The 26,914-nt window shown below is 43.1% G+C and overlaps 1 protein-coding gene and 1 long non-coding RNA gene across 5 annotated transcripts in view; one reads left to right on the top strand and one right to left on the bottom strand.

The window, feature by feature from the left end:
* slc6a11b (solute carrier family 6 member 11b) overlaps positions 1–26,914 on the top strand; it is a 188,205-nt gene that overhangs the window by 33,063 nt on the left and 128,228 nt on the right. For all 4 annotated transcript variants that reach the window (XM_069939876.1, XM_069939874.1, XM_069939875.1 and 1 more), the window contains exon 7: positions 20,129–20,263. In XM_069939876.1, the coding sequence (XP_069795977.1) occupies positions 20,129–20,263 (135 nt within the window). The remainder of the gene's footprint in view (positions 1–20,128; positions 20,264–26,914) is intronic.
* On the bottom strand, positions 17,603–24,914 carry LOC138764232 (uncharacterized). Its single transcript, XR_011358080.1, has 3 exons — positions 24,876–24,914; positions 21,816–21,879; positions 17,603–17,889 (listed from the first exon to the last, which is right to left on the bottom strand). It is a non-coding gene; the product is annotated as an uncharacterized lncRNA (long non-coding RNA).

The following is a 26,914-nucleotide window of genomic DNA, read 5'->3' as shown; positions in this document are numbered from 1 at the left end:
GTAACGCTGTTGCAGTTGGTGTAACGCTGTTGCAGTTGGTGTAACGCTGTTGCAGTTGGTGTAACGCTGTTGCAGTTGGTGTAACGCTGTTGCAGTTAGTGTAACACTGTTACAGCACCAGCCACATGGGTTTGAATCTGGCGTTGCCTGTAAGGAGTTTGTACGTATTTCCAATGTTTACGGGGATTTCCTCCCAAGTTCTCCAGTTTCCTCTCACCTTCCAAATGTGTACAGGGTTATAGGTGTAATTGGGCAGCATGGGCTTGTGGGCTTGAAGGGCCTGTTACTGTGCTGTATATCTATGTCTCAAATCCATATATTGGGTTTGTTGGATGTCGCATAGTGTCGACATATGTGATTTTGTCACAGTGGTAAGAACTACAGTGCCCAATACTTAAACAAGCAAAATTGGCAACTGACCAGCTAACTAACTAGAGAGCCAATGGATCCGAGTAGAATTTATTGTTGTAATGTGGATGAGACTTTATAAAATATGAATCTTATAGTACACACACAGTCAGAATTCAGAAAACAATTTTGTTGATGGAGTAAACTGCTTGAAGATTAGTCTTACAATTAATTCAGTGCAGGCTAATTGGAAAGATATGTGGGATGGATTGTTAGCACTTAAATTATGACACAGAAAGAGACCATTTGGCTCATCAGATCAATTCAGGCTCACAGCAGAATAAGACCATCAGAGCCAGATATTCCCATTCCATTCATTGACACTTGGTCAATAATCTTCTGTGTCATGGCAGTTCAAGTGCTTGTCCAGACACTTTTTAAGTTTTGTGAGAGTACTTACATCCACCATCTTCTCAAGCTTTGCATTCTAGATTGCAACAGCCCTCTGCGTGAAAAATTACTTCCTTAGATCCACTCTAACACTCTCACTCCTCACCTTGAACCTATGCCCAGATGTTTTAGGCTTCTCTGTAATGGGGAAGAGTTTCTCACTATGTGTATCACATAATTTTGAATACCTCTGTCAGTTTCCCGGCACAGTCTCCTCCACTCCAATTAAACAAACTTGGATTACTTGTTCTGACCTCACAACTAAAATCTCTTGTGTATTATGATGGTGAATCTCCTCTGCTGCCTCTCCAATGAAGTCAAGTTGTTTCTCTGGTTTGGCAACTAGAATTGCATGTGGTCTTTCAGTTATGGCTAAGGCAAGGTTTTTGTAATGTTGTTGCATAACCTCCATCCTGCTATTGTAAGGTAAAACATCATGAGATGGGAATGTGTAGGGAGTTACCCTGTACAGGGCAGTAACAAGAAGGGGAGGTGTCCTTGTACTCCTGTTAGGTAAAACATCATGAGATGGGAATGTACAGGGCTGTAACAAGATGTGAATGCATCCTTGTACTTACAAGATAAGAGAGACATTGATGGATTGAGAGGCAGGAAGCTAGCAGGGAAAGGATAGCAACAGTTTTAGTCATTGGACAAGTAATGATATGATGATGTTCTAAGCACGTATCCAAGGGTATAAAAAATCACCATTTTGCTGATAACGGCAGAATGCATTCTCCGACTAACATGTTTAGTCGCAAGTGTTACAATCCGGTAATAAAGAACAAAGAACCCTGATTTCGACTCAGCCTGGTGTTTGTCTCACTCATTCATGAACAATGCCCAGTCTAATCAAGGCTGGCAAACCTATGCCTTTTTCACCACCTTGTCTGTCTGCACAGCCAGCTTTAGCGATAAGCCGGCCCGTCTCTCTGCTTCTCAAAGCATCTTAGAGTCCTGTTATCCTTAGCATATGTCCTACATTATTATATCTCCCAAGATGCATCATTTCACACTTATTGGGATTCAATTCCATCTGTCGTGTTTTTCCGGATGGAGAATAATTTTATAGATTCATTCTCCAATCAAATGGCATTAATATAAATTTCTCTGGTTTCCGTTATTTCCCCCTCCCCCATCTCTCCCGTTCCTCTATCCCTTTTTTTCACCTTTCCTCCAGCTCTGTCTCTCACTTTCCCCATCACTCTGGGAATCAATCCATCAGCCCTTCCCCCAAGAGCCTAACAGGAGAGTGGCCACAGGGAGTACTGCCGCTTGGGCCCTCGAGCCCGTGCTGTCCAATTACACCCAAATGACCCACAACCCGGTTTTTTTTTGAAGGGTGGGAGAAAACTGGAGCACCCGGAGGAAACCCATGTGGAGACAGGGAGAACGTACAAACTCCTTACAGACAGTGCCGGATTCGAAACCAGTCACTGGTGCTGCCACAGTGTTGTGCTAACCATGCCACCCTTTTATTGGGGGACTCCCATCAGTTTTTTGAATAAGTATGGTGTGACTTGTGTTCTGATCCAAGATGTTCTCAATGTGGTGGATGCTCCAAGTTTATTGCCATACACATAAGTGCAATTAACATGTGCACCAAAATTCGGTCATATTTGTGCATGGATAGATTTGCTAGATAGCATGTAAAACCAACCTTTTCACCATACCTCAGTGCACGTGCCAATAAATGTAAACTTGGAGCTTCGAAGCTGGAGTAAGTTTTGTTTATTGTTATCTGGAGTGGATGATGTTAGGCCAGTGATTCTTAACCTTTTTCTTTCCACTCACATCCCACTTTAAGTATTCCCTATGCCATCGGTGCTCTGTGATTAGTAAGGGATTGCTTAAGGTAGTATGTGGGTGGAAAGAAAAAGTTTGAAAGCCACTCTTTTAATCGTACCTCATTGACTTGTTATGTGCAGGGTTTCATAACTCCAAAGGAAATGGGCCAATGACAATTTTTCTCAAGCAAAATATTTTAGTAAAAAATTGGGCCTAGAGCAGTGGTTCTCAACCTTCCCTTCCCACTCACCTCCCACCTTAAGCAATCCCTTACCAATCACAGAGCACTGATGGCACAGGGAGTGGAAAGAAAAAGGTTGAGAAGCACTGTGTCAGGATAATGGATCATTATTAGCAGCTTTACTGGCCTTGGAAATAACTCTCATAATATTAGTTTACAAAACAAAAGTAAACAGTTGTGATGTAATGGCTGACCATAAATAAGTTTTTCCAGCTTCACTCCCAGCTTACGATAAATTTAAAAGTGGATTTGAATGCTCAGTGGAGCAAAGCAAGTCTTGTGTGCAATTGGTTTTGAAGCGTTTTGTGATAATTCCCCCACTGTGGCTTTAAACCGTGCTCAGGCAGTGTAGATACCTGCATAGTTCACGTGACATTACTATATGCAGATGCTGGGGACTGATTGCCTGCAGAAGACATCTGCTGCAAGTATATTCCCCTTTCCACGCTGACCCCATTATTTGGAGTAATATTCCCTGCAGTGCGGAGCCTGGAATGATAAATTATCTCAAAAGGGTGAAGAATCATTTTTGAAAAATATCCAACAGCTATGAAAACATGCAGCTGCCATTCAAACCCAGGGATACATGACCACCATCTGGTTTTAATATATTCACCCTTCTCACTGTGATTTCAATTGGAAAAACCAGGAAGAGATGGTAATCATCTACTTGTGGTCGTTCGTGAGTTGTACAAACACTGAGCTTAATTGTTTTAACAATTCGGTTCAAACATCAAGTTTAATAATCCAACAATTCAGTTCAAATCCACGGTCGAAAATGCAAGTCAACCTGCCAACTCAGAGAGAGGAAAAGCAACTGCGCCTCGCGCCACCTTCTGCCAACTCATCACGAGCCGGGCACTCACTCCTGTGAGAGCTCGAACCTCTGAACTATGGTTTGAGAACTAAGTGGTGCAATCCCCCAGTGTGGTAGGCAAGCATCTCTTCATCCTCCCGCTGGGCGGCCACCACGGCTGAGTAGTTAACACCTGGGGCCAAGAGCGTGGATGGCATTGATGGCTGTACTGGATAACACATCTGTGACCTGGTTGCTTGTCTGTGACATGCTGGGTGAAAGTCATGTATTCTGATGTAGGTCAGTTGGCTTTGCTGTCAGGTATGTTGGCCCATGGATGCACCAGCATTGTTGCCTTTGCCAGCACTTCCTTGGTGTTGTCGAACGTGGTCGTGGCTGCGTTGCCCCAAACTCTTTCGGCTCGTGGATGAGCACAGGACCTGCCTCCTCTTCAAACAGGGTTTCAAAGATGGCCCCATCTTTGGTGGTAGTAGCACCACTTGTCCTGACTGATGCTGTTTGAGGCTGATGTCGCTGTCCTCCTTTCCCTGGAGGCTGGGGCTGTCCGCATCACCTGGTGAGGCACAGCCGCCACCCGGTTGGTGGTTGCTTCCCCCTGCTGTTTGGCTTGACATAGCATGTCCGCACGGGCTGCCAGCCATTGGGGGACAGTGAAATCGTCATCCGAGAGGAGCAGGCAATTGGTCGAGCAAACCCTGTTTGAAGAGGAGGCAGGTCCTGTGCTCATCCATCAGGATGAACACTTCAATCATGAGCGTGGATGGATTGCAGTCACCTAGGCCATCCACATGCAGCACTTTTGCTGTCCTGTTGTGGTGGGAGAGACCGAATGTATGCTTGAGGAGTGTTTTTATCCTTTTGTACTTGTTGTCAACTGGTGTTGGTGAAGGTAATCAATGATGCACCTGGCAGTTTCCTGGCCCAGTGCACTGACCATGTGGTAGTACTTTATGGCATCAGCAGTTATCTGGCGTATGTAGAATTGGGCTTTGGCTTGTTCAAACCATACTTGCGGTTGTGATGTCCAGAAGGTGGGCAGTTTGAGTGAAATGACATTCTTTAGACCTGAATTGTCTCCTTCAGCATTTTGCAGTCCGAAAGAGGCTGTTTTGGATCATCGGGGTCACCACTGTAGTCGTTTGTGCGTTGCACAAACACGGAGTTTAATTATTTAACAATTCAGTTCAAACATTAAGTTTAATAATTCAACAGTTCAGCTCAAATGTCGTTACGCACGGTTGAAAACACGAGTTGACCTGCTGACTCAGAGAGAGGAAAAGCAACCGAGCCTCGTGCTACCAGTCCATTTCTCCCAACCCATCACCTGCTGGGCACCCACTCCCACGAGAACGAAGTGGCGTGATCCTGCCGCAAACTTCCCCCAAACACCTTTTTGATGGAATGTAGGGCTAGTATGTTTCTACTTTAATAAAAATTAAGATTACGTTGCCGACCTGGGCAGGAGAAAAAAAAAATATACCAAGAGGCCCCCACAACATCCATTGTTTTCCCTTCATTTTAAGAAGAGAGCCTAACTTTCCCGATGTGGTTGAGTCATAGCTCAGTGGCAGCACACTGTCCACTGAGTTAGCTGGTTGTGGGTTCAAGCGACACTTTCTTGGCTTCGACTCCACTGTGGTCCTGTGCCAAATTTGTGGAAGTGATGGTAAACCTGGACTACAGGTGGAAGTACAAAGTTTAATGGCACAATTGCAAGGAAGAGCACTTATTCTTGATGTCCTGATCAATGTTAATTCAAGTCAACAACAAACATTAGAATGTAGTGGCAGCTACGCTGCTACTGAAAGAACGCACAACCAGACGGTTTGAGCTCAGTGAGCAGAACTGATTTATTGCAGTCTGCTGGGCTGGACTTATACTCCTAGCCCAGACCTGGCTGAGAACTGCACTGGGGGGGCACTGACATCACCCGGGCGTCACATGGTCCCCCAGTGTGGGTTTCTGAGCCCTGTGCTGAGAAGAAGGGGAAACCCCCGACAGCGCTGTTTTGGATGGCTGCCCCGCCGCATGGATTACAAACGGAGCTGGTTCGCCTGCCTAGTGGCATGCCGCCACACAGACCCCCCCCAGAACCGGCGCCAATGTCCTTTTTAGCTGGGCAGCCTCGCTTCTTGGGCTGGGCCACAATCATTGGTTTGGTGGGGTCGAGGTGAGCTGCCCACAGTAAACAGCTCCTGCCTGCCGCCGATGACCAGTGTGATCGTAGACCCTGAATGCTGGACAATCTTGTACAGCCTCTCGTAAGGTCTCTGCAGAGGTGACACGGGTGGGCCCCGCTGAATAAAAATGTACTCTGCAGAAAGCAGATCGCTGGGGACGTGAGATGGCTGTGTTCCATGTCTGGGCAGCGGTGAGGCTGCGAAGGCGTCCAAGTGGGCCTGGAGGTGGGGAAGCAGCTCATGTGGTGACCTCTGGGGATTGTGAGGCCCATTGATGAATTCACCAGGAAGTGCCAGCAGTGCACCGTAGACCAGCTCAGCTGATGACGCCTGCAGATCCTCCTTGGGCATGGAGCGGATGCCCAGGAGCACCCAAGGCAGTTCGTCCACCCAGTTGGGACCGGTGAGGCGGGCCATAAGTACGACTTACGGTGGCGTTGCAGACGCTCAATGAGCCCATTGGCACGCGGGTGATAGGCCATGGTGCAGTGTAGCTCGATCCCCAACCTGTTGGCAAGCTGTGCCCAGAGCGTAGAGGTGAACTGGATGCCCTGATCGCTGGTGAGGTGATTCAGAATGCCAAACCGGGTAACCCAACCGTGCAACAGCAATCAGGAGCAGGAGTCCGTAGAGGCGTCCGGCATCGGGATCGCCTCGGGCCAACGAATGGTGTGGTCCACCACCGTGAGCAGGTAACGGTTGCCCCAGGAAATGGGTAAGGGCCCAACTACGTCCACGTGAATGTGGCTGAACTGTTCCCCGACATGCTCGAACTCTTGCACGGGTGCCTTGGTGTGTCTGTGTACCTTGGACATTTGGCAATGGGTGCATATTCTGGCCCAGCCCGTGATCTGCTTCCGCAGCCTGTGCCAGATGAACCGCTCTGCCACCAACCGGACCGTGGACCTGATGGACGGGTGCGAAAGGTCGTGGATGTGATGGAAGACTTGCCTGCACCACTGCTGGGGAACCACTGGCCATGGGGTGCCCAGGGAGACATTGCACAGGATGGTGCTTCCGCCACTCGGAGTCAGGAGGTCTCAGAACTGCAGGCCCGTGATGACAGTCCTGAAGGCTCGTGTCTCCTCATCAGACTTCTGGTCCCGGGCGAGCTGGTCAAACTCAAGGCCAGGCATCAGCACGCAGATGGCCAGTCGCGAGAGTGCATTGGTGACCACGTTGTCCTTCCCCGCCTTGTGCCAAATGTCGGTGGTAAATTCATCACGAAGGAGAGGTGACACTGCTGGCGGGTCGACCAGGGGTCATTTGCCTGGGTGAGGGGTTTGTGGTCAGTGAAGATGATAAAAGTCCTCCCCTCCAAGAAATAGTGGAAATGCCGCACCGCCAGGTATATGCCCAGTAACACACGGTCAAAAGCGCTATACTTGTGCTCTGGTGGGCGGAGAAGCCAGCTGAAGAATGCCAGTGGCTTCCATTGTCCATTCACCTGCTGCTCCAGGACAGCGCCGATGGCTGTGGCAGAGGCATAGACGGAGAGCACCATATGCAGGTCGGTGTGCGGGTGGGCGAGCATGGTAGCCTTTGCGAGGGCATCTTTGGTGGCCTTGAATCCACTGCAGGCCTCTGGAGTCCAGATGAGTGTTTTGTGCTTGGCTGTGATGCGGGCAGCTCCCAGGGTGAATCAGTTGTAGAAGTTGACTATACCCGCGAACTGCTACTGAAAGAACACACAACCAGACAGGTTGAGCTCAGTGAGCAGAACTGATTTATTGCCGGCTGCTGGGCTGGACTTGTACTCCCAGCCCAGACCTGGCTGAGAACCACACTGGGGGGGGGGGGGGCGCTGACATCACCCGGGTGTCACATGGACCCCAGCGCGGGCTTCTGAGCCCTGTGCTGAGAAGAAGGGGAAACCCCTGACGGCACTATTTTGGCCGGCTGCTCCATCGCGTGGATTACAAGTGGGGCCAGTTCGCCTGCCTAGTGGTGTGCTGCCTGAAGAAATCCATTATCTGGCTATTATGACACTTCTATTCCTGGAATGTTGCCATGTGATGATTGGTGCCAGTGTTTCAACATTGCAATAGTTTTTAAAAAAAACTTGATTTATTTGAAGAATCATTAATAGTAATACAAAATACATTCCATAAAGAAAATTTTATGTGTGTATATATATATATACATTAAAAAATATATAATAAAAACAAACAAAAAAAATATCAAATCCCCATCCCCCTCACACCCCATCAGTCAACTCTCTTAAGGAGAGCTAAAAAATATAAACAGAAACTAAAAGTATATAATAAATCAAAATATATTTAAATGCATATATTCTAAATATGGTAACCACTTATTAACAGAAAAAGAATAATTGTCATGTAAATTATATGTAATTTTTTTCCATAACAATACAAGCTTTTAATTCATTATCCCGTCGCATTATATTAATCACTATATTATCTTTCCATGTACTTGCTACACATTTTCGAGCTACAGACAATGCTAAATATATAAATGCAATTTGAAATTTATCCAACCTTAATCCCCTTAAAGGAATGATTAAAAAAATAGATGGATCTAATGGTAACTTAAAATTATATAATTTTTCCAAAATTAACTTAATTTCATCCCAAAATGGTTGTACATGCACACAAGACCAAATAGCATGTAAAAAAGTTTCAGTACATACACCACATCTAAAACAAGAATCCAAATTACTGAAACCATATTTTTTCAATTTCTCTGGTGTTAAATAGAACTGATGTTGAAAATCATAATTAACTATTCCATGCCGTACATTCGTCAATTTAGTAACACTGTCACGACACACAACTGCCCAGCAGTATTCAGGAAAAACAAAAGCTAAATCATTTTCCCATTTAAGCTTAGACTTCTCCCATTCCGACTTATCCATACTGCCTTGTAATACTTGGTACATAACAGAAATATAACCCCTTTTTGGTATAGAAGAAATCAAAGACTCAAATTCCGTCAATACAAGTAAAATCATCTCTCTACCATACATATTTTTCACCAAAGATCGAAGTTGATAATAAACAAATAAAGAATTTTCAGCAATATCAAAACGATCTTTCAATTGATTGAAAGAAAGAAACTGTCTTACAAAACAATCCTGTAATGTTTTTATACCCTTAGAATCCCAACTCTTTAAATGACTATTAAACATTGAAAAAGAAATAAGCTGATTATTATATAATGGAGTTAAAATTGTCAATTTACCTTTTGATCCTAACATCTTACTTTTTTAATCCATAATTTTAATAAATGTTTTAATATCGACATATTATATTCCCTCAACAAATTTACATTCCATCAAAATATAAATTGATACACCTCAACTTCAGAAATACAGGCCATCTCAACTTTAGCCCAAATCCATCAATCTACTAATAAATTTCACCTGGGCTGCTTCATAATAATTTTGAAAATGAGGTAATTGAAGCTCACCTAGTGCATACTTCCAAGTAAGTTTATTTAGCGCTACCCGTGGTAGTTTACCTTTCCATAAAAATTCTCTTGTAACTTTATTTAAATCCTGAAAGAAACTCTTTGAAAGAGAACACGGTATTGATTGAAATAAATATTGAATACGAGGAAAAATATTCATCTTAATACAATTAACTCGACCAATTATAGTTAATGGGAGGTCTTTCCATTTAATTAAATCTGCTTTAATCTTTTTTAATAATGGAACATAATTTAACTTGTATCAAGATTGATACTCAGTATTTACAATTATTCCTAAATATTTAATTTTATCAAACCATTTCAATTTTATAATTTTTTATACTCTGAATAATCTCCTTCTCTGACTGGTAAAACTTATCCCAGTTAACTTTATATCCAGATAATGTTCCATATTGTAATAAACAATCCCGTTAATGTGGCAATGATTGTTCTGGGGTTGTTAAATATATCAAAACATCATCTGCAAACATATTAATCTTATACCCTTCATCCATAACTCTCATCCCTCTTATCTGTTTATTCTGCCTTATAGTTTGAGCTAATGGTTCAATAGCCAATGCAAACAGAGCTGGTGACAATGAACAGACTTGTCGAGTTGAATGCGTCAATTTAAACGATGATGAAACTTGACCATTTGTCACCACCCTAGCAGTCGGGTTTGTGTATAAAGCTTTAACTCAACCAATAAAAAAAGGGCCAAATTTAAACTTCTCCAATACTTTAAATAAAAAATCCCATTTGACCCTATCAAAGGCTTTTTCCACATCAAGTCAACCACCATTGGGTGAATGGGCTGCTGTCGATATGCATTGACCAAACTAATCAATCGAAGAATATTATCTGAAGCATTTCTATTTTTAATAAAACCTGTTTGATCAACATGTATCAATTTAGGTAAATACTTAGCAAGTCGATTAGCTAACATTTTTGCTATAATTTTATAATCAACATTCAATAAATAAATAGGTCTATATGAAGACACTTTCAATGGGTCTCTATTTTTTTTGGGATTACAGTAATTAAAGCACTAGAGGAAGATTCTGGTAACTCCTACTGTTCAGTGACTTGTTGTAATACCTCCCCAAACGCCAAAGATAAATCTTCATAAAAAGTTTTATAAAATGCCACTGAAAACCCATCATCACCCGGTGACTTCCCATTGGGCATTTCCAACATAGCCGCCTTAATCTCTAATTCTGTAAATGGAGCTTCCAGATCCATAACTTCCTCCTCTTCTAATGCTGATAATGTTAAGAATCAATAGGACCACTATCCTGTTTCCCCTCAGAAGTATATAATTTTTTATAAAATGAATAGAACTGGTCATTAATTTCCTGGTAGATAACTGTTGAATTCTTTTTTACAGCATTAAAAATCCATGAAACCTGTTCCTTCTTGAACTGCCATGCAATTACTTTATGTGCCCTCTCACCCAACTCATAATAACATTGCTTAGATCGATTAATTAAACATTCAAATTGATAAGTCTGCAACGTATTATAACGCAATTTCAATTTAGTCAAAGCCACTTTTTTATCTTCTGTCACTTCCTTCTGAAATTCCTTCTCCAATTCATCAATTTGCTTTTCTAATTCAAAGCTTTCAACTATATACTGTTTCTTAACTTTAGTGGTGTAATTAATAATCTGTCCTCTTAAATAAGCCTTTAACGCATCCCATAACACAAAATGATTTTTTACTGAATTAGCATTTTCAGACAAAAAAAAGGTAATCTGTTCTTTAACAAAAATAACAAACTCTGTTTTTTTTCAACAACATTGTGTTAAATCTCCATCTATAAGATGAACGTACCACTTCTGAACTTCCATAAGAAAAAAGTAATAAAGAATGATCTGATATAACCCTGCTTTTATATTCTGCCTGTGATACCCTTCCTTGTAAATGTGCCGATACTAAAAAAAATCTATTCTAGAAAATTAATCATGTCGATACGAATAAAAAGAAAAATCCTTCTCTGTAGGATTAACCCTTCTCCAAATATCTACTAAATTAAAATCCTTCATCAAGGCCTCAATTTGTATCGCCATCTTTGATTACTTTATATTTTTTGGGGATCTGTCCAACAAAGGATCGAAGACACAATTAAAATCTCCCCCAACTAAAATATTTTCATTAGCTTGTTTTAATAACAAAAAAGCATCCAAAATAAAACACTTGAGAGTGCAAAAGCTTTATGTTCCTGTTAGGTTAAAAGGAGGGGCAAAAGGTTGGAGAGAGCCGTGGTTTTCAAGGAATATTGGAAACTTGGTTCGAAGAAAAAGGGAGGCGAACATTAGATATAAGAAGCATGGAGTTAAGGAGATGTTTGAAAGATACATTGAATATAAGAGGAATCTTAAGAGAGGAATTAGGAAAGCTAAAAGAAGGTACGAGAAAACTATGGCAAGCAGGGTGAAAACTAATCCAAAAGAGTTCTACAAATATGTTAATGGTAAGAGGAAAGCTAGAGACAAAATTGGTCCCTTAGAAAATCAGAGCGGAAAACTGTGTGTGGAGCCTAGAGAAATGGGGGAGATATTGAACAGTTTCTTTTCTTCGGTATTCACTAAGGAGAAGGATATTGGGAGATGTGAGATAAAAAAAGCAAATTGGGTAAATATGGGGAATATAGAGATTACAAAAGGTGTAGATTTAAGGCTTTTGAAGAATATAAAGGTGGATATGTCTCCGGGACCAGATGGGATCTTCCCCAGGACATTGAGAGAAGTGAAGGAGGAAATAGCAGAGGCTCTGGCGGTAATTTTCCAAATGTCATTAGATATGGGGATAGTGCCGGAGGATTAGCGCATTGCGCATGTGGTTCCGTTATTTAAAAAGGGTTCAAGGAGGAAGCCTGGCAACTATCGGCCTGTAAGTTTGACGTCTGTGGTAGGTAAATTAATGGAGAAAATTCTTAGAGATAGTACTTATAAACATCTGGATAGACAGGGTCTGATCAGGAGCACTTAACATGGATTTGTGGGAGGAAGGTCATGTTTGACCAATCTGATTGAATTTTTTGAAGAGGTGACTAGGAATGTGGATGAAGGTAGCACAGTGGATGTTGTCTATATGGACTTCAGTAAGGCCTTCGATAAGGTACCACATGGAAGGTTAGTTAGGAAAGTGCAGTCTTTAGGTATAAATTTTAAGATAGTCAAATGGATTGAACATTGGCTGAAAGGGAGAGGCCAGAGAGTGGTAGTGGATAATTGTCTGTCAGGTTGGAGGCCGGTGACCAGTGGTGTGCCTCAAGGATCTGTATTGGGCCCATTGTTGTTCGTTATATACATTAATGATCTAGATGATGGGGTGGTGAATTGGATTAGTAAATATGCAGACGATACTAAGATAGGTGGAATAGTGGATAATGAAGGTTTTCAAGGATTGCAGAGGGATTTGGGCTGCTTAGAAAAGTGGGCTGAAAAATGGCAGATGGAATTTAATGCTGATAAGTGTGAGGTGCTTCATTTTGGTAAGAAGAATCAGAATAGGACATACGTGGTAAATGGGAGAGCATTGAGGAATACAGAAGAGCAGAAAGATTTAGGAGTAACGGTACATTTCCCTGAAGGTAGAAACTCACGTGAATAGGGTGGTGAAGAAGGCTTTTAGTATGCTGGCCTTTATCAATCATTGCATGGAATATAGGAGTTGGGAGGTGATGTTTAGATTGTATAAGACTTTGGTGCGGCCTAATTTGGAGTTCTGTGTGCAGTTCTGGTCGCCTAATTATAGGAAGGATATAAACAGAGTGGAGAGAGTGCAGAGAAGGTTTACCAGAATGTTACCTGGGTTTAAGCATCTAGAGTATAGGGAGAGATTGGACAGATTAGGTCTTTATTCTTTGGAGCGTAGAAGGTTGAGAGGGGATTTGATAGAAGTATTTAAGATTATGAAGGGGATAGACAGAGTGGATGTGGATAGACTATTTCCGTTAAGAGGAGGAAAGATTAAAACAAGAGGACATGAGTTAAGAATTAAGGGGCAGAGGTTTAGAGGTAACATGAGGGGGAACTTCTTTACTCAGAGAGTGGTAGCCGTGTGGAATGAGCTTCCGGGAGAAATAGTGGCGGCGGAGTCAATTGTATTATTTAAGAAAAGGTTGGACAGGTATATGGATGAGAAGAAGATGGAGGGTTATGCGCATTGTGCAGGGAGGTGGGACTAGAAAGGGGTGTTTGGTTCGGTGCGGACTAGAAGGGCCTAATGGCCTGTTTCCGTGCTGTAATTGTTATATTATGTTATGTTATCATCCACATTAGGTGCATAAATATTAAGCAAAGACCAAAATTCAGTAAAAAATTTTACAATTCACCTTTAAAACCCTTCCAGCATTCCCTTCCTTAGTATGCAAGTCAAAAGACAAATTCTTACGAATTAGAATTGCTACACCCCTTGCCTTAGAATTAAATGAAGAAAAAAAACACATGTCCAACCCAATCTCTCTTCAATTTCAAATGTTCTTTTTCAATCAAATGTGTTTCTTGCAAAAAAGCAATATCAATTTTCATTTTCTTGATATAAGCCGAAACTCGCTTTTGCTTAATCGGATTATTCAACCCCTGAACATTAAAGGTTGCAAATTTCAAATTGGACATCTTTACAAACTAACAATATAGTCAATTACTACAAAATATCGCTCCCCTTCTAATAAATGAAAACCACTCTCCCTCCCCTAAATATTTTTTTAAAATAAAATATAGATAGAAAAATTTTTATTTATTCCCCCCGAAAAAAGAAATACTACCCAAAGGTAGTAATGCCCTAAAAAACTGGGTATGGTAAACCCCACTAGTGGCAGATAACTTTCCAAGATTTTGGTGCTATCCACCCCCCTCCATCCAGAAATACATCATTCATATTAATACAATTCAATACTGTAAATATATTCAACCCAATGACTCCATTCCCAATGGGTCTTCAATGTCAATAAAACTTTGTGTTAAAACCTCTTTCTTTCCATTTTTCCCATTCTGCCCATTTCCATTTCCATTTGCCCCCTTTTTAGGCGACGGTGACGAAACTCTTCCATGTCCTCGTAAATCCGGTAAAGAATTAGCAAAAACTAATGCATCGTGATCATTCTCAAAAAATTGAGATTGAAAGTTATCATAAAAGACCTTTAACACTGCAGGATATCGAAAAGCAAATTTATAAACCTTCCGCCACAGCACTTCTTTAGCCAAATTAAATTCCCTTCGTCACCTAATAATTTCGACACAAATCTGCATTTTAAAAAAACCCCTATTATTTTGAGTTATCATTGGAGATTGACTTTGTTGTCCCTTCTGTCCCGCCCACCGTAGTATCATTTCTCTGTCTTGATAGTTCAGGCACCAAACTAAGACCGCTCGTGGTGGTTGTCCTGGTAACGGTTTCTTTTGTAATGTGCTATGTGCCCTCTTCAATACTAAACCTCCCAAGAAAACCTCTTTACCCAAAACCTCGAGAATCCAACTCTTGAAAAATTTTATTGGATCAGACCCTTCAATGTCTTCTGGAAGACCCACAATTTTCACATTGTTTCTCCGACTTTGATTTTCCAATGAGTCAATTTTTTTCCAGTAAGTCTTTGCGGTGAGCCACTGCCGTCTGTGACGTGAGTCAATGCCGTCTGTGCGGTGAGCCCCTGCCGTCTGTGCGGTGAGCCCCTGCCGTCTGTGCGGTGAGCCCCTGCCGTCTGTGCGGTGAGCCCCTGCCGTCTGTGCGGTGAGCCCCTGCCGTCTGTGCGGTGAGCCCCTGCCGTCTGTGCGGTGAGCCCCTGCTGTCTATATGGGGAATCATTGCCGTCTGTGCGTTGAGTTGCTCCCGTCCGTGTGGTGAGTCGCTCCCGTCCGTGTGGTGAGCTATTCCCGTCTTTGAGGCGAGTCACTGCCGTCAGTGAGGCGAGTCACGGCCGTCTGTGTGGTTAGTCACTGCCATCTGTGTGGTGAGTCACTGCCATCTGTGAGGTGAGTCACTGCCGTCTGTGTGGTGAGTCACTGCCGTCTGTGAGGTGAGTCACTGCCATCTGTGCGGTGAGCCGCTGCCGTCTGGGCGGTGAGCCGCTGCCCTCTGGGCGGTGAGCCGCTGCCCTCTGGGCGGTGAGCCGCTGCCCTCTGGGCGGTGAGCCGCTGCCCTCTGGGCGGTGAGCCGCTGCCCTCTGGGCGGTGAGCCGCTGCCCTCTGGGCGGTGAGCCGCTGCCCTCTGGGCGGTGAGCCGCTGCCCTCTGGGCGGTGAGCCGCTGCCCTCTGGGCGGTGAATCACTCTCATGTCTGTAGCGAGTCGCTGCCGTCTGTGTGGCGAGTCGCTGCCGTCTGTGTGGCGAGTCGCTGCCGTCTGTGTGGCGAGTCGCTGCCGTCTGTGAGTCGAGTCGCTGCCGTCTGTGAGTCGAGTCGCTGCCGTCTGTGAGTCGAGTCGCTGCCGTCTGTGAGTCGAGTCGCTTCTGTCTGTGGGGTGAGTTATTGCCGTCTGTGGGGTGAGTCTCTGCCGTCTGTGGGGTGAGTCTCTGCCGTCTGTGGGGTGAGTGACTGCTGTCTGTGAGGTGAGTGACTGCCGTCTGTGTGGTGAGTCAGTGACGTCTGTGAGGTGAATCACTCTCATGTCTGTGGTGAGTCACGGCCTTCTGCGGGGCGAGTCACGGCCGTCTGCGGGGCGAGTCACGGCCGTCTGCGGGGCGATTCACCGCCGTCTGCGGGGCGAGTCACCGCCGTCTGCGGGGCGAGTCACCGCCGTCTGCGGGGCGAGTCACCGCCGTCTGCGGGGCGAGTCACCGCCGTCTGCGGGGCGAGTCACCGCCGTCTGCGGGGCGAGTCACTGCCATGTTTTCGATGAATCACAGCAGTTGGTGCAGTGTATCACTGTCGTTTGTCTGGTGAGTCACTGCCGTCTGTGCGGTGAGCCACTGCCGTCTGTGCGGTGAGCCACTGCCGTCTGTGCGGTGAGCCACTGCCACCTGTGCGGTGAGTCACTGTCGTGTGTGTGTGGTGAATCTCTGCCGTCGGTGAGGTGAATCGCTGCCGTTGGTGCGGTGACTCACTGCCATTGGTGCGGCGAGTCGCTGCCCTCTGTGTCGTGAACCACTGCCGTCGGTGCGGCGAGTCGCTGCCCTCTGTGTCGTGAACCACTGCCGTCGGTGCGGCGAGTCGCTGCCCTCTGTGTCGTGAACCACTGCCGTCGGTGCGGCGAGTCGCTGCCCTCTGTGTCGTGAACCACTGCCGTCGGGGCGGCGAGTCGCTGCCCTCTGTGTCGTGAACCACTGCCGTCGGGGCGGCGAGTCGCTGCCCTCTGTGTCGTGAACCACTGCCGTCGGGGCGGCGAGTCGCTGCCCTCTGTGTCGTGAACCACTACCGTCGGTGCGGTGAACCACTGTGGTGCTAATTGTGTTGTACAATTGAATTCTGCTGCAAACTGAATCCAGTGAAGTCAATAAAGCTGAATTTTGGAAACAGTACATTACTTAGTGCCATTGACTACGAATACATTTCTTGGTAATCTGTTCTTCTGTTGAAATTCTATTGACACAGGAACTCTGTAAAAATGTGTAGATTCTCTGCAATCATGATCCTCTTTGCAGGGTATATCTGAATTGTCAGAAGATTTTGCATCATTCTAATAAAACCACAGGAATGGTGGAGGAATTCAGCAGGTTTTACAGTGTCCATAGTTGGTCACGATATATAACCATCACTGCAGGCCTGAGTGCTTCATGGTATAAGCAATAAGTAGGCTGGAGGCACATTAAAAAGGCTGGGGGATAGAGAAGGAAGGGCAGGGGAACAGAGCAAAGGTGATCATTGGACAGGAGTGGGAAGGTGAGAATTGTTATGGGGAGAATTGATTTGTGAAGAGAGACAGAGGGATAGGGAGAGAGAGAGAGAGACAGGGGAAAGGGGAAGGGGAGAAATGGGTGGAGACGCTAACAGAAACAAGAAGTCAATGTTAATACTATCCAGTTGGAGGTGACCAAATAGAACACAAGGTGTTCCTTCAGTGTGGGTGGTCTCAGTCTGGCAGTGCATGAGACCATGGACAGACATTGGCCTGTTCTCCTCCCCCTGTCCTTTCTCCCAGCCTTTTCAGGTGCCTGCTTGCCTTTTCCCTTCATTCCTTGTTCAAAGGGCTCAGGCCTAAAACATTGACTGTATATCTTTACCTCTGTGCTGTGAGTCCAGCCGAGTTCCTCCTGCATTTTTTGTGTTTTTACCTCAATCACAACATCTACAGACTTTTGTGTTTCACTCACATATTTCTGCGATCGCTTTACACACTTTGTGTAATTTTTGAATTGTGAATTATATGAAGTTATCTTTATATAATAAAACCTTCCACTTTACATTTTCTGCCCACATTTCCAATGATGCATGAGGTGAAACAGTCATCAGGTAATTGATAGCACAAACTGACGGCCAGGATTTCTGAAGGGAACCTCCAAGCTATTCGCTGTTTATATGCATGGCCAGAGGAATGAAGAAATCCAGAGCTTGCCCAAGGTTTGATGGCAGCCCACCCAGCTACTGTTATTCTGGTGCATCAGTGATTCCCTGGGAAATGGGTTCCGTTGCATTTTGCATCTCTCCTTCATCTTTTGGTCTGGCAGAAATGGTCCACAAACTACTGTTGGGCCGCTAGCTCTGTGAAAAGGATCAGTGCATGTCAGTGAACACTGGGGAGAGGGCGAGTTTTCTTTATTTTAATATTTTTATTTCATGATTTAAATTTATTGAATTCTTTAAAAAAAATGTCCCCAAACCCTTGAGTCGGTGTTAAAGTGACGTAAATCATAAATTTCAAAACAAACTTGTCCATGACATTGAAGCAAACAGCAGCAAATATAATAACCATATGTGTCTTTTCAGACTGCGGTTCATTAATATGCCACAACAATCACCTCTATTTATTTTAATATAGTTTTTCAATATTTTTGTTACCATTGAAATTTCACATCCAAAAATACAGAGTATATATGTTTAAATTCAAAAAGATACATTAAACTTAAATCATATCATTTAATCTAAGGTACCCCACATTTTAATCAAACAGATTATATTGTATTGTTATTTTATTATAAAAAGGAACCTCTAAACCCACTATCAAGAAAATAGCTGTTCGGCCAAAAAATGGAATACCGAATTCTTATCAGAGAGATACATTACCTCATTAGTCAACAGTTCTTCGTTCGTAACAAATCAAAAATTATAAAAGTAATTCAAAAAGGGTCCCAACAGTGATTGAAAATTTAAATTCAAATCAGAAATTGAACATCTAATCCTTTCTAAATTTAAACATGACATGATGTCCCTCCATCCGATCAACGCCGCCCACCTAGCCATAAGTGAAATAAAAGACACCGCATGCTGTTGAGGTGCCGTTAAAGTTATGTCATTCTCTCCAACAGAACCAAATTAAGCAGTTAAGGGATGAGCTTTAAAATTAAAAAGTGCAGAGAAAGTTTGAAATACTTCATTCCAATATTTATCAAAACTCTGACATGTCCTGAACATATGCATTCATGAAGAATCGCCATTGTTGCATTTATCATGTGTATCTTTAAATAAATTAACTAATAATCTGGTGGTTAACCGTACTTTGAGGATATGGATACAATTTAGAAAACATTCTGGTTTAATGAGATTTTCTCTTTCTAGTCATATTTTTTTCTAATTATTTCTTTAAACCTTCCATAATTGATGTAATTTTAAAGACTGGTATAGATTGGGCATTAAATGTTTTAAAGATTTATTTGTCGAGGGGAGTCTCGCTTTCTTTGAACAACTTTCTGTTAAATATAGTCTACCAAATACTCATTTTCTTTGTTACCTACAGATTATAGATTTTTTACAATCTCAATTACATACATTTCTGATAAGAATTTAATAGATGTAAATTTTAATTGACAACCTTTCTATAATGGTTCAATATCTAACATCTATGATATGTTTTTGGGAATAAGAGGGGGTCCCTCAGATAAAATTTAAAAAAGCCTTGGAAAGGACCTACAGCTTTTAATTTCTGAAGAAACTTGGAATGTAATTTCAAATTAGTTAATACCTCTTCTTTATGTGCCTGCCACTCTCTCCTACAATTTAAAGTAACCCATAGTGCTCACATGTCCAAAATCAAACTATCTCGTTTTTATGCAGATAGAACTCCTCATTGTGATAAATGCAACATTGGAGATATTTTAATATTTGTAATTATTTGTTAATATATTTTGAAAAATTAAATTCAAAATTATTCTCTAAATAACTCATTATTTCTAATGAATTAAATCTAATGGTTTTTAAATTATTAAAGATGATTATTATAGATAAATTAAAACTATTATAAATGTCTTTGACAACCAGAAAGCCATCGAAGGCTGTCACAACCTTTTGTTTAATTTAGAGGTACAGCTCAGTAACAGGCCCTTGTGGGCCACGAATCCACGCTGCCCAAATACACCCATGTGACCAATTAGCCTACTAACCCTGTACGTCTTTGGATTGTGAGAGTAAACCGGAACACTCAGAGGTAACACACGCAGGTCATGGGGAGAGCATACAAACTTCTTACAGACAGCACCAGATTTGAATCCGGGCCGCTAACGCTATAATTGCTTTTTGCTAACTGTGGTACTAACTGTGCTGCCATTATGAGGCCTCAGGTTATCCAGCCTGAGATTCCCTTGCAGCAGAGGGCTTAGTCTGCCTAGAAGAGTGCCAGTTGAGTGCAGGCAGTTAGCTTCCTCAGCTCACCCTACCCTGAAAATGTGTCTGAAGGCAGAAGATTCAAGTTCAATCAGGGGGCCTGGTCCAGGAACATCAGCCCATGATACTCTTACTGGAGAATGGTGCAAAGGCAGAACTGATATGTTGTACCTTCTATTCCTAGGTGGTGTATGTAACAGCAACGTTCCCCTATCTGATGCTGTTGGTTTTGCTAATTCGAGGTGTAACACTCCCTGGAGCTGCGGAGGGAATAAAGTTTTACCTTTATCCAGACATCTCGCGCCTCTCAGATCCTCAGGTAGGAAGAAAATGCAAGTATTACTTTCCAGTCCCCATTTCAACATTCAATTAATGAAGAGAGGGGTATTCTAGCCCTACCCTTATCAGGTGCCAGGACTGATGACACAACTATTGTAAGTAAGATGTATTGAATGAAAAATTGGAATAAAATGGCGTGCAATCAATCACTAGTTTACAAGGTTGTCATGGTATTGGATAGAGGGTTAGTATCGAAAGCTGAAATAAAGAGGAGGGGCCTATTTATTGCACTTTTCATACATTGCAATAGTTTAATATTTTGTTCCCAAATGCTGGATTCATGATGAGTTACTGACAAGTAGATATTGCTAATTCTTAACTGGCATTTCTGGTCTTGTCAGAAATTAAGAATTTTCTCCCACACGATTCTGCTGCTACTTTAGGCTCTGATTAATGTATTCTTTTATGATTCTTGGAAAGGTTACTATTTTGTCTTATTATTAATTGTAATTGAATCTCCTCCAGTAAGAACTTAGCTTGCAGGCAATATCTGTGTGTTGGCTCTGTGAAGATTACAGCCTGGTCAAAGTGCAATTGTCTTTAAACAAGCACTTTATAAGTATCAGAGATATGTTTTTACTCCAGATGGATTTGTTCTTGGCTTTTAAGACTTTTGGTTAACAAGTTTTAATTCTTTGGGTAACAGGTAGAAAACAACACAATGTCTCAATTTTGTTTAATTTGCAGGTTCCTTTTATACTGAAGGCATGTCAAGATTGGATAGTCTGTTATCAGGTCCCTAATGGCGGCAGCAACATGCTGACTTGCTTTTTAATGCTCCCTCTTTTTTGAGGTGGTGTCTGACCTGTCTTCAGTGGCATCCCTTATCAGGCCAGGAACCGAGGGCCGCACACCGGCACATCACCACTCACTGGCACTGTGGGAGAGGTGGGATTGAGACCCAAAAATATCTGGACAGGTACAGAGTGCCATCTCAAATGTTCCCACACCAGTGTCTAATGGCAAGGATCGGGTAGCCAGTCCACCTGTGGACAGTTAGACATTCCAACGTTAAAATGAAGCCTTCATTTTAAAACAGAGTTCAATTTTAACTGCAGACTGTTAGGGTTCCCAGAAACTTGGCTACTGAATCCATGAGGCCTTTATCCTATTTCTGACCGGGCATGTTTCTCAGCAAACCCACCCCCTGCGCCTCGGCCTGCGCTCATAGCAAGCACTCTACTGCAAGCACCCACTTTGTAAGGGATCAAGGGATTTCCTGAGGACCTATCTGCATCCCACCTACCCACTTCACCCCCATGCCCACCTACCCACCACCAACCTACCAGCATCAATTGCCTTCCTTATTTCTTGTAATCTGCTCTCATGGCGTACAGCCGTGTAAGAACAGGCTAATGTCTGAGTTTCTAGGCCAGTGCACTTTTCTTATAGATTGGAGGCTTGTTAAGGCAAGCATGCTTGCTTGTTTACAGTAAAGTCCCATCAAATGCATCAATGCTGCTCCCATTGGCTGCACCTTCCAGCATTTTTACAAAACAGAATCCAGATGTGAGGGAGGTTGGAGTACATACATGTAGCGTTCAGATCTTCTGCAGATTGCCCATCGGGGACCCCCAAGCAGCTTGAATGTGATGTCTGTAGATGGAGGAAAAGGAAACAATTGTAAAGAAAGAAAGGCAAAAGTTCACATTCGGCTCTGAAAAGGGAATGGAGCAATTGGAGTGTGGTGATTGTGGACTCACAGTGAGGCTAATTCACTTCTGCATTTAAGTGCATAAAGGTAGATGAATCCTTGGGGTCTGATGAAGTGTTTCCTCAGGAACTATGGGAAACTCGGGAAGAAATTACAGGACATTTGGCAGAAAAATTTGCATCATTGTTAGGCATCAGAGAGATGTCAGAAGAACAGAGGGAGCTCGTCTTGTGCCTTTATTTTAGAAAGGCTGCAAGAAGCCAGGGAACTAAAGACCAGTGAACTTAATGCCATTCATGGATAAATTACTGGAGAGGGTTCTCAGAGATGGGATCTTGCAGGCATTTAGAAGGCAAGGGCTGATTAAGGTTAGTCAGCGTGGCTTTGTGCAGGGGAAATCCTGTCTCACGAATATGATTTGAGTTTTTGAAGAAGTGACTAAAAGGAAGGCAGGGATTTTAGCAAGGCCTTTGACAAGGTCCCTCCTGGAATGGTAGTCCAGCAGGTCAGATTGTGAAGGATCCAGAGTGAGACAGGCAACTAGATTTTTAAAAAAATGGTCTTGATGGTAGGAGACAGAGGAAGGCAATAGAAATTTATTACTCATTTTGGAAGTCTGTGAGCAGTGGCATTCCACGGTGATCGTGGGTCCACTGTTGCTTGTATTGACAACTGCTAGCATGGATGGTTCATAGCCCACAGCACTTCTGTGATCTGAGAGCAAACCATGCTGCAGTCACGGCAGTTTCATGTTAGTGAATGTAGAAATATTTGGAATTGTTTCATCGATGAGAAACAGAATATTCATGGCCCTAGAGAAGCCACTTGATCTTTAATCACTGAATTCCTTGAGCTCAGGGTGCTCTTAAAGTGCTGTTAGATTTCAGGATTTAGCCCCAGGCATTTCCAAGTCAGCATAAGTCTTGGAGAGGACCCAAAGGTGGTGCCATTACCGCATGTGCCCTTGAAGGAGTTGTCAGGTGTGGGAGACAAACTTGGGTTGATAGTTGCCTTGCATTTTACACACTGCAGTTGGGGAATGCCAGTGATGGAGGGTGGGATTTAGGATGGTAAATAGTTTTTTAAACTTTTAATTTTTATAAAAAATTTAGAGATACAGGCCCATGAACCCAGGCTGTCCAAATACACCCAACTGGCTACAAACCTGGTATGTTTTTGAACCGGACCATCCGGAGGAAACCCACACAGACACGGTGAGAAGGTACAAAGTCCCTATGGACATCGCCAGATTTGAACCTGGGTTGCTGGTGCCGTTACACTAACCATGTTGCCCGTGTAACCGTGTTGACCTTTTTAAAGGGTTTCTAAAACAGATTGCTTTGTCCTGCTTGATGTTAACTTTTTGAGTGTTTTTAGAGCTGGTTCCTATTTTGTGAGATTATGCAAATAGAGTTGACCAGCACTTTAAAAGTCTGTGCAAGCTTGGTGCTGACTGGCTCCTGCTGTTCGACATTACTCGCAGACCTTCCAGCAGACCCACCGGCCAATTTCATTGTGCATTTCGACACCCATGAGACCCTATATTCAGGTCCTTGAGACTTGACCCTTGATATTGCCTGCCACCGGTACTGTCTTTGAATACTTTCTATGCATGGTGAGTTGACTCCGTAGAACCATGGAACACTACAGCACAAAAACAGGCCCTTTTGGCTCTTCTAGATTATGCCAAACTATTTTTTGTTGCCTCGTCCCACTGACCTGTTCCCAGTCCCTTGCCCTCCAGACTTCGCCCATTTATGTACCTGTCCAACTTCTATTGCATGTAAAGCAATGGAAGCTTGGAACACTGAGATGCCAGTCCTGCCCCTTCTACAACCAAATTTCACTAATGGACAAAATGTCACAATTCCACGTGCCAATCCACACTCTAAGCTCATTTGCCTTTCCTACCGTACTCCTTGCATTAAAATAGATGCACTTTAGAACATTTCCACCACATACAACCCTTTGACTTCTAACTGTGCGTGCAATTTTCACATCATCTTTTCCTTCCTCTCCTCTATCTGCCTTGGCTCTCTGGTTTCCATCCCCCTGCAAATCTATTTTAAACTCCCTGCAGCAGGGCTAGCAAACCTTCCCGCAAGGATATTAGTCTCCCTCCAGTTCAGATGCAAACCATCCTGTCGGAACAGGTCCCACCTTCCCTGGAAGAGAGCCCAATGATCCGACAAAATGTCTTTAGCCACGTATTAAGCTGCATTACCCTCCTATTTCTAACTAACTCTCAGAACTCTCCTTGCAGGACCTCCTCACCCTTCCTACCCAAGTTATTGGTCCCTATATAGACCATGACATCTGGCTGCTCATCCTTCCTCCTAAGGATGCCTTGAACTCATTCTGAGATATCTCAGACCCTGGCACCAGAGAGGCAACATAACATCTGGGACACTCAGTCTCCTCCACAGAATTCTATCTGTCCCCCCAACTATGGAATCCCCTATCACTACAGCTACCCTCTTCTTCTCCCTACCCTTCTTACCCTTCTTAGCCACAGGATCAGACTCCATGCCAGAGACCTGATCGCCGTGGCTTGTTCCTGGTAGGTCGTCCCCCCAACAGAATCCAAAATGGTGTACTTGTTATTGAGGGGAACAGCCACAGGGGTGCCCTGCACTGCCTGCCCCTTCCCTTTCCCTCTCCTGACTATCACCCATCTACCCTCCTCCTACCTTCTTGGTGTGATAGTGTCTTTATAACTCCTGTCTGTCACCCGATTGATCCGGAGTTCATCCAACTCCAGTTCCAATTCCTTAACTCAGCTTGTCAGGCTTCTCGCAGATGAAGTCAGCAGGGACACTGCGGACTTCCCTGATGACCCACTCTCTGCAAGAGGAGCCTTCCCCTGCCTTGGCCACCATTCCCACTGTCCACGCCTAGAGGAACAAAATATCTAAAACCTGCCCTTAGCTGTGCCTACCTGCTGAATCCTTTGTGTCCCTTTCTTACTTCCCTCACCTCACCGAAGCCTGTTGAGCCATTGTGACTCAATCCACTCCAACAATGACCACTCCTTCAAGGCAGCACTGAATTGAAAAAAGATATGTACTGTACAATAATTTACAGCCCACATTTTATTCTGGCTAAAGCTATTTGAAATTTTGATTAAATTATTAGTTTGGTTCTATTATATTGAATTACTAATTAAATGAAGACATTTCTTGCTAATTATTTAATATTACATAACCTTGTTTAGTGTCTCTACAAAACATAGATATAATCTTCCTCTTTGAATAATATGCCACAATGTAGAAGCTGAGCCCTTTGGTTACTAGATTATCTTGTGTTCATTTTATTGTTTAATCTCCACTATTTATTGATTTATCTAACAACATTAGGTAAACTATCTGGTTTTGTTCCAAACCATAATTGCATTTGCTTTGAGGTATTCTTACCTTGAAGAAGAATGAAACCATCTTTGATTTTTATATTTATTATTTATTGGATCCCTGTAAGAATATTTTTTGACTTTACAAATGGATAAAAATGAACCCAATTATGCCTTCGCAAAGAAAATATTAGTTAGAAATATGGATCACTTTCTTGTTGTACTGAACTGTGAAGAGTGTTAGGACCATGACAGGAATACATTTCTTCTAAATTTAAATTTAGACATGACAGGAATAAATTTCTTCTAAATTTAAAATTGTAGGCCTTTCAGATGAGAGCATTTAAGATAGAAAGTGATCCATATTTCTAACTAATATTTTCTTTGCGAAGGCATAATTGGGTTCATTTTTATCCATTTGTAAAGTCAAAAAACATTCTTACAAGGGTCCAAAAAATAATAAATATAAAAGTCAAAAATGGTTTCATTCTTCTTCAAAAAGAGCAGCACAGTTAGAATAGTTGGTTAGCACCAACAAAGCCAGCAAACCAGGACTGGGGTTCGAATCCTGCGCTGCCTGTAAGGAGCTTGTACATTCTCCCCGTGTCTGCGTAGGTTTTCCACGGGGGCTCGAGTTTCCTCCCACCATTCGAAACATACTAGGGGTGTAAGTAGATTGGGTGACATGGCCTCGTGGGCCAAAGAGGCCTGTTTAACATGCTCTGTGGCTAAATTTAAAATATTGAAAAATTGGGAATTGATCAATTGTTTGAGAAAGAAGTGACACTAAATGTTTCCTGTGATTTTGTAACAATGTTCAGGTGGCTTGAACTTGTTACTTCTGTGGGCTCAACTTAGCTGAAACTACCGCCACAAAATGGATAAAGGGCCATTAAGCTCAATGTAGGCTCAGTTCACATGTGACCTGTCAATGTTTCCTGCTGACAATTCCAATCGGTGCTTGAAGCAGCCGTCTTAGCGTGCATTACAGGTGCACTTTTAAAGCTGTATTGATCTTAATCTGCTGTCATTTCTCATATTTGCCCATTCGCCCTTTGCCTTTATTCAATAAACCTACTAGCATGCCTTTTGGATGTGGGAAAAACTGGAGCACCTGGGGAAGAGGGACAACACCTGAGATCAGGATAGATCTCAGCCCATGTACCACCTGGAGGAACAGCACCATGATGAATAGGGAACAATGAAGAGCAGGATAATTTAGTGGACAGCATGGCAGTGTAGCAGTTGGAGCCGCTGTCTGTAGGAAGTTTGTACATTTTCCCCATGATTCCATGGGTTTCCTCTGGGTGCTCCAGTTTCCTCCCACGTTCCAAAGATGTACTGGGCTAGTAGGTTAATTGGCCACGGGTGTAATTGGGTGGGTGCAGGCTCATGTTACTGCGCTGAATCTCGAACTTAAAATTAAATTAAATGATTCCTCAGTGGCAGCCTCAAAGAACTCTAGGCAAAGTTTCAGGAATATTTTGTTGACATACGGGTCTCAGATCCTAAGTCATTGTTCTGTTTTATTTTATTTTGTTTCATTTAAGAACACTTCCAAAATAATGCATTTAAAATTTGCAGGAAAATAATGTTAACACAACTACAGCAGTTGTCCAAGTTCAGTAAAA

This window comes from Narcine bancroftii, chromosome 5, assembly GCF_036971445.1.
Source record: "Narcine bancroftii isolate sNarBan1 chromosome 5, sNarBan1.hap1, whole genome shotgun sequence".
NCBI lineage: Eukaryota > Metazoa > Chordata > Chondrichthyes > Torpediniformes > Narcinidae > Narcine > Narcine bancroftii.
The sequence above is the reverse complement of the archived record's forward strand: the minus strand, read 5'-3'. Positions and strand labels throughout refer to the sequence as shown.